The 8,188-nt window shown below is 38.3% G+C and overlaps 2 protein-coding genes across 2 annotated transcripts; one reads left to right on the plus strand and one right to left on the minus strand.

Moving 5' to 3' along the window:
* Positions 1 to 553: 553 nt before the first annotated feature.
* On the minus strand, positions 554 to 3,720 carry LOC113726036 (small ribosomal subunit protein uS5c-like). Its single transcript, XM_027249506.2, has 2 exons — positions 2,881 to 3,720; positions 554 to 1,010 (listed from the first exon to the last, which is right to left on the minus strand). Exons 1-2 carry the CDS (start codon positions 3,552 to 3,554, stop codon positions 761 to 763), a joined length of 924 nt encoding a protein of 307 aa, XP_027105307.1. The 5' UTR covers positions 3,555 to 3,720; the 3' UTR covers positions 554 to 760.
* Positions 3,721 to 6,345: 2,625 nt separating this feature from the next.
* LOC140035039 (uncharacterized) lies at positions 6,346 to 7,733 on the plus strand. Its single transcript, XM_072074383.1, has 2 exons — positions 6,346 to 6,593; positions 6,898 to 7,733. Exons 1-2 carry the CDS (start codon positions 6,465 to 6,467, stop codon positions 7,603 to 7,605), a joined length of 837 nt encoding a protein of 278 aa, XP_071930484.1. The 5' UTR covers positions 6,346 to 6,464; the 3' UTR covers positions 7,606 to 7,733.
* Positions 7,734 to 8,188: the final 455 nt, after the last annotated feature.

Genomic DNA, 8,188 nt, shown 5'->3' on the forward strand with positions numbered 1-8,188 from the left:
TCCCTCAATTCTACTTTATACGACAGACATAAATTAAATGATAGTCTATTTTCTTGATTTTAAGAATTTTCATATTTATACCTACTTTTAGACATATTGTGATTTTAGACATCTACTAAAGATGGAATTTGTATTCATATTTTTTTCCCAAAAAAAAAAAAAAAAGAAGAGGATGTTGGACTGAATTGGATGGTATTAATTTTGCATCATTCGGATCAGTACATCTCATGCGGCATTGTGCGACGGCGTTTTGATGTCGTTGCACGAATGAAAAATGGCGTGATGACGCGTTTAGTATAATGGATATGGTTTACTATTTCGTTATTTGAGCAAATATTCTTTACAGTAGGAGGATAAATGTCATCGACTAAGGCAAAATATATATATATATAATTGAAAAGATCCCTTGAAATAAAAGTTAAAACCGTAATAAAGAATTACGATAAAAAAAAATTCGAAAGTTTTAAGAAAAGAAAAAGGCATATGACACATTGCGTTAATTAGAATTTGTTAACAATGCACTAAAAAGTTAGATTATGACACAAAAAGAGGATGAAGGAAAATCTCCTCAAATACGAGGGATGGTTTTCTGTTTTTTCTTTTGTTCTCTTTTCCCACAAGTTTCTGAATCAAGAAGTGTACTAAGTACAGATTTGATAACAACATACATAATATTTGAGAAAAACTGTATGTGGGACTACATTGCTGAGTAGTTGGATCTACAGAGAGAAGTCTGACAACAAAGATTTGGTCAAGTCCTTCACTTCCAAAGCTCTTCCATTGGAATACCACGCTCTTGTGCAACTTCACTAAATTGCCTCATCTTCAGCACAGCCACGACAGTTGCTCTTGCATTATTGAGGGGATTGTTACTTCCAAGCTGCTTGCCCAAAGCATTCTCAACTCCAGCCAATTCTAGAACAATCCTCACAGCTCCACCAGCAATCACTCCAGTACCCGGAGATGCAGGTCTAAGCATGACTTTTGCCGCCCCATAATCCGCATCAGATCTGCCAAATTACATGGATATCAGAAGATAAATTAACCACATATCAACAATAACCAGAAATTTAGTCAGAAATGATACCCTCTTAAAGTGAACAAAGACAACTCTCAAACAGGCAAGGTGAAGTCTGTGTTGATGCATATGTACCCTGTCTGGATAGACAGAAAGCACGAGGTACCAAGTGAACTAAAATATCTGAGGATCCCAGTCAATATTGTCAACTTTGCTATCCATAGTGCCATTGGAAGTTTTTGACAAGGCAACAAGTGAGTTTACAACACTTTCTCAGAGCTACCATGCTCATGCATGAAGTTCCCTTTGAGCAGGGCTACAATATTTTGAGCATAAATTTTCAACAAAATTCCAGAAAGAAAAGCCTTGTTGCTCATAGCTGATCATCTACCCTAAAAACCACATACCAAGTTTACTCCATTCTTCTGCTGAAACTTCATGAAACTTAACAGTACTATCTGCTCAAGAAAGATGATAGGGTGCCATGATCGTCAAAACAGGTCTAAACCTCAAAAAATGGAACAAACATCATCCATCAAAACTTCTTAGGACAACACCATATGACCACATGCAAGCAATGATCCATGGCAAGATGACAACATGCAAGCAATTAAATATCAAAGAACTTATTTTAGGCAGTTTACATGACAAGGACATTTAGTTCTTTGTTCACTGTCATATTCTGCCTCTACAGCACAAAGTTAGAAACCATCTTCAAAAAGGTGGATATTCTATACAGCAGCTCGTGGTTTAGGCTATGAGGTAGAGGAGAAAACCGCAGAGAAGCTGATTACTTGATCTGTAAACGCATAGATACCATAGCTGCTAGAAAGACTGATTTTTATTCATGGACTGCAGTATCCACTAGCTACATGCTTGTAGCATAGCTGCTGCTTTGCTTTTTGGATATCTTTCCATGCTTTAACAAGCAAGCCCAAGCCTTGAACTTATAAGCCCATAGGATTGACTGGGCATAAGCTGAAAGTCAAGTTGTACGTATAAAAGGATCTGAAAGGTGCTACTACCTTAAAAAACAGCAGAACATTGCTGGCTGAACAAAACATGTAGCTAGGCAACTCAAAAATTAAAATTGTAGCTAGGTAGATGGCAAGTGCTGTCTAGCTTCCAGCTGTTCTTTATCCTCCTATGGAACTCAAAGCCAAGTAAAAAGAGCTTGCTGTTGGATCATAGTCTGCAAGAAACGTGAATAAACAGGGAACTAGTTTTGAAAAAAACCAGTTATATGATCAAATAATCCGAACTTTGACTTTGAAGTTCGCTTTTGGAACCAGATTTGGCGTAAACTTATCAGTTACAATGGTTCAAACTACTCTCATTTTGCAAAGGAGAAAATTTCAAAAGATTAACCATAAAAAGCTCTCGTAATTGCAATGGAAAGAAGCGCGTAACAAGTTCATCTACTCATAAAGTTCACTTCATAGGCAACTAATGTACCTAATACTAGGGAGCTGTTTATTAACATTTCTAGTTATGTTAGACCGCCACTTCAAGTCAGCTAAAAACTTTTATCTGCCCTAAAATGACTGATCCGCAGTAGTCTAGGAAGAACAAAGCAAATTCCTGGCAAATGCCTATCTTCATAGCTCAAACAACTGCTAGAATCCCACATAAGATTTCTTTCTTTCCTTTCAAAAGCAGTATATAATTAGTCCAATGAAAGTTCGTAAGGTTGACACCCAAGAAAAGCTTCATATGCACCATAATAACAAATGCTACGTCACAATCCAATAACTTTTATTCAAAAACGGAAGACCAATCCTAAAATGCCAATTCATTACACAAAATTCCAATTCCAAGAACAGAACTTTCAACTAAAACAGAGCTAGCCCGGATGATTTTACCTGTGAGGAAATGTCAGATACTTGGTCATGGGCACTGTGATGACATTCCTTCTAGCATTAACAGCAGATTTCTGAACAGCAACAGCAACTTCCTTAGCTTTCCCAACTCCAACACCAACTTGTCCCTTTTTATCACCCACAACAACCACAGCCCTGAAATGCAATTGCTTGCCGCCTTTAACAACTTTGGTCACTCTGCTCACTTGCACCACTCTCTCCTCAAACCCATCTTTAACCTTTTCTCTCTGGCCTTGTGAACCAAACCCACTTGTCTTTTTCACCTTAGGATCCATCACATAGATGTCATTTCCAAGAAAAGTTTCACCACTGTATGCTGGCCCATAGATTTCTTCATACCCTCGGGCTATTTCATCTTCTGTCTCAATTGGCCCTTCGTCAAAAGGAGGAGGTGGAACAAAGTCCTCTGGGCGCTCTGGTGGGTCGAATGTGGAGACTTCTTCCGGGTCTACATTGTCAAAATAAATTGTTTCCGCACCACCAGAAGTAGCCTTGACGGGGCTGATTTTTGTGACTTTGGGAAGGAGAAATAGGGAATATTTGGGGTTTTTTAAAGGGGAGAGGGAGGGGTGAGAAGAGGGGAGATGGGAAAGGCGTGGTGGGTGATGAATGGAAAGGGAGGAGAAGGTGGATAAGGAGCTTGGAGAGGCAGCCATGTGGTGGAGGCGGTGGTGGCTGGAGATGGAAGTTATCAGTGGAATAGTGGAGTGTAAGCAAAGGGGGTGAGTCTTATCTCACTTCTCTTTTCCCAGCTGTGAGGGAAGATGAAACGATGAATCGGATTTGGATGCGCCTTTTTTTTCGTTGTTTTTTTTTCTCCTCCTGAGCTGGGGAAAGGTCAGCTTCATTAAAAAGGAGAAAAATATTACAGTGTAGAGTAGAGTAGGCGTTGGCATTGTACCTGATGCTGTCCAGAACAACTGAAGAAATGGAGGGCTAAAAATCTGGCAAAAATAAGCAACCGGCCAAAAAGTATATAATGGCGGATAGAGTTGCCTGTACAAAGAACTATTTTCCACAAAATTATACAAATAACTATTGTATGTTTCCCTTGTTTTTTTCGAATATAGATACTAATACAAAGTGGCTTGGTTCAAAATTTTTTTTTTTTGTCACTTTTTAACTTCAAATTTTTACCCTTACAAGAATTAATTTTGCCCTAATTACTTAAGCACAAATTACCAACCCATAAACATTGTAATTATCAAATTAATTATAATATTATAGGAAAAAATATTAGTAAAAGATCACAGTTCTCGTTACTAATGAAAGTTCCATATATAATTAATTCATATAAAGAATAATTCATTTCTAAGTTGCACAAACGCGGCTTAACACTAGTAGTGATTAATTGACTGATCCTTCCCTGCTCTAATGAATTGAGTTTGAGCTGAATCTCGGGACAACCTCCAAGGTTTGTTTGTTCTCCTAAATAAACAAACAAATTTCGATCATTGTAAATGTGCTCAACTGGGATATTGGGCCTCTTCCCCCCCCCCGGCGGGGCCGGGCGAAAAGATGATTTGGGCCTGAAATAAGGTCTAGGCCCATTTTCAATAACATCATCCGAAGAAACCGAAATGGAAACGTGGCATCGGGTCAACACGAGTCATCTACCAAGGGCGAAGGTGGCACCGTCCTCTGCTTTCCCACGTCCATAGAAACATTACAATTTTTTAGACAAAAATCTGTTAGATAAAAGTTTAGGTAAGTTTAGCTTCGATTATTATCACGATTAATATCACTGTGTTCAAACGTGTCTTCGAAATCATAAGTCTCTAATTAATAGATTGTTCATCAATATAAATGTAGTAAGATTCAAATACATGATTTTTATCAAAAATAGAATGTTTTTATCAAATTAAACCAACTTATGTTGCACAAATTAAAGACCCATGGAAAAAAAATATATATATATATATATCCAAGGATCACATCACCCTGCCGACCATGAATTTTGTTTTCCACTAGTTGTTCAAATGTGAGATGGGGTATAATTGATCTATTGATTGAATATAATAGCTATATGTATATACATAGATAATAATTAGGGAAAATTGCAGAAACCTCTCTTGAGATTTCTAATAGTAGCACTCACCTCCCCTCTAATTTAAGAAATTGCATTGACCACCCTTGAGCTTAAGGAATCTATTACAGATTCGGTCCAAACTAGAAAGAGTCCCATTAAAAAAATTGTTTTAAGAACTGAGATCAGAAATTTGTGCCTGTTTTGTCCTTCATCTTGCTTGCCTAGTAGTATTAGCAAAGAAAGGACAAAACCTATTAAGGATTAATAAACTTCAAGACGTATAAGTGCATACCATTTTCTAATGCACCTGCAACAGGTTAAACATCAGGTGAAAGCAACGGCTAGTTAAATGGCTAAATGAGATCTGAACTTGCACAAGCTTATAAATGAGATCTGGTTTAGCAATCCATTACTAAAGTTGGTTTTACCGGTAACACAGCTGATTTCCTTGACTTTAGTTTGGTAGTATAGAGGTGAAGTGTTGTAGCAAAAAGCATGGCTTCTTCTAGCCACGGGGGAGAATCATAGAACTCCCCAATATCTTTCACAATAAGGAACAAATATTGCACCTGCAATTGAAAGGCAACACTGAAGATTTCTAAGATCGAAAAGAATTCCAACAAGTTATATATATTTTTTTTTGTGCAAAATGCAAATACTTCTAGTGGTATAATGGTCCCTAAGAAGAACATTAAAAGCTAAAATGCTACAATCTCAACAACAATTGCCTTCTCCCTCAGCAATGCAATGGAAAAGGCCAATCGTAGTGGCAAGGGTAGGAGCTCTAAATGTAGCAGTCAACATACTTTTCCATTATCAATCTTTTCATAAGGTAGTTTAATTAGTTACTCTATTTGTTTAATTAGTAATTAATTGGCTTTTTTACTCCCTTAATTTATTAATAACCAACATTCATTCTTTTGTAAAACTCGTTCATCGAATAACCACAAATAATTGGGGTAGCTAGGTAAATACACACAATCTTTTGACAGCAATAGACCCCAATTAGTTGAGGAGGTCACTGCTATTTTGTAAATTATAAGGGAGGTGAGTGCTACTGAAAGAAACCTCAGGTCAGGGCAGGTTTCTGCAATTATCGCTAATAATTATATATACATCGATTTTCTTTTTCGTGTTCTGCATTGAGAAGTTTTACTACTCCACTAAACTAGACAAAGATAAGTACTACGCACGTGACCAGTGGCCCTATTGGATTGCGCGAGAGAAGACCCACCCAGAATTAAAAAAGAAGAAAGAAGTCCGAACCGGAACAGGGTTGAGCAATCGGGTATCAACAGCCACCACACACTTTTGCAATACGTGGCACTTTCAGTTACACGTGTCAGCATGAGAAAATGCCACCCTCTTTCCTTCCCGTGACTCCTCAAATCCCGGGCCACCACGATAGCCGTGGGAGGCGGTGAAGATTTTCCAAATTCGGTTGAAAGTTGAAACCTGCAAAAGATTAATACTAATAGAAACTGTCGAAGAAATACAGATTCTTTCCAAAATTGGAGGTCAGTCTTTTTGATCAACAATGGCAGCCATTCCTATAGCTAAAAACGCCGCCTTCAACCTTTCCAAGGCTTTTCCCCGGTCCAATTATCCTCTTCTTTACGGCGAAGTGTCCAGGGTCTGTTTCACTACTGCAACAAAACATTCCGGGGTAACAACAGTAACAACGCTACCCTTTTAACTACTAGTACTACTAGCATATATAATATATTCTTTTAACTTTCCTTCTGATTCTGCTTCATATTGCCATTTTAATTTCTGGGTTTGAGTCACTAGCAATTCTTTTGCATGTTTACATGTTTTATTAGAAGTCTTGATCTTGCGGTAGTGACTTTTCCCAAAAATGAACTTAATCACCTCTTTGTTTTTTTTTTTTTTTTTTTTTTTAATGTTTCACGCCTTTGGACAAACTTGTAGTGTTGTGCTGACTGATTATGTATATGCTTGCTGTGAAGGGTCAATATGCAGAACACGCTGATAGAAGAAGAGATCACGATAGGGATCTTTATGCTGATAAGTCTGATGAAGATGCCGCTGAAATGACTAAGAGAGCAAGAGAAAGTGTGAAGGAAAGCATGGGCAAAACCAAAGAGCGAACCCAAGAAATGGAGGAGAAGGCCAAGGAGGCTGCTGAGAAAGCAAAGCACAGGACTGAAAGCGTGGCTGAAAGGGCAGCTGAGAAGGCCAAAGAAGGGAAAGACTGGGCAGCGGATACAGCGCAAGAAACTAAAGAGAAGGCCGAGGATAGAGCTGATGAAATGAAGGAGAAGACTGAAGACACGGCTTATGAAATGAAGGAGAAGACTAAGGGGGCGGCTGAAACGGTGGCCGAGAAGACGAAGGAAGGGGCGTATAAGGTGGTGGAAACGGCCGAGACTGTTGGGGAGAAGGCTAAGCAGACTATGAAGGATGCTTGGGGAGCTGCAAAGGAGACTACTCAGAAGATTAAAGAAACTGTGGTTGGCAAGGATGATGATGATGATAAGGACCGTGTTGAAGATTTCATGGAAGATCATGTTAGGAAGCCTGCTAGAAAGCACAGGGATATCCCTGTCACTGAGGCACCTAAGGGAGAGCACCCTGACGGTGTGACAATGGATGAAGATGTTGTGGAGCTGAGGAGGAAAGCAGGGCAGCATGATCATCACGATAAGAAACACTAGGATTTAATTAGAAGTTGCATATTTACTTCGTTCGTTTTTTTTTTTTTTTTTTTTGAGGATGAATTAATAATTTAGTCCTGTTGTATTAGTTTTTTGACCCTTATGGAATCATCCTCCATTCTGTGGTGTCCTTTTTTTTTTTTTGGGGGGGGGGGGGGGGGGGGGGTTAACAATTGTTGTTACATGTTACCATTCAAATGCGCAATGCGTTAATTACATACAAATTTTTTAAGAATGAAAACTTTTTTTTTCGCAATGTCATCTTTAAATACACGTATTGGGTATTACTTGCTAAGTTAATATTTTAATTTCAAAACATTGCTAAAAATAAGTAAACTTGCTATTTTTTGTGGAAGTTAATGTTCTACTCTCAATATCAAATCAATTCGTAAGAACAGGAAAGGGAATCATAGCTAGGAACTTGGACTGGAAAACTACTGAAAGAAAGGGGTGTAATGGAACGCAGGAATGACAAAGCTACGGAGGAAGAAGCTCTGCCAATAAGAGTTACGTTAATGATGGACTAAGATAGAAGTCCAATCAGACTGCAAATTTGTGATGGAACCAAATCAATGCAAGCAAT

Source organism: Coffea arabica, chromosome 2c (assembly GCF_036785885.1).
Source record: "Coffea arabica cultivar ET-39 chromosome 2c, Coffea Arabica ET-39 HiFi, whole genome shotgun sequence".
NCBI lineage: Eukaryota > Viridiplantae > Streptophyta > Magnoliopsida > Gentianales > Rubiaceae > Coffea > Coffea arabica.

Bases quoted from the DNA above. Each gene is read 5' to 3' on its own strand.
- LOC113726036 (XM_027249506.2), bottom strand. From the start codon at position 3,554: ATGGCTGCCTCTCCAAGCTCCTTATCCACCTTCTCCTCCCTTTCCATT. The intron at 1,011-2,880 runs GTAAAATCATCC...GTAATTTGGCAG, and splicing joins TATCTGACATTTCCTCACAG to ATCTGATGCGGATTATGGGG.
- LOC140035039 (XM_072074383.1), top strand. From the start codon at position 6,465: ATGGCAGCCATTCCTATAGCTAAAAACGCCGCCTTCAACCTTTCCAAG. The intron at 6,594-6,897 runs GTAACAACAGTA...CTTGCTGTGAAG, and splicing joins CTGCAACAAAACATTCCGGG to GGTCAATATGCAGAACACGC.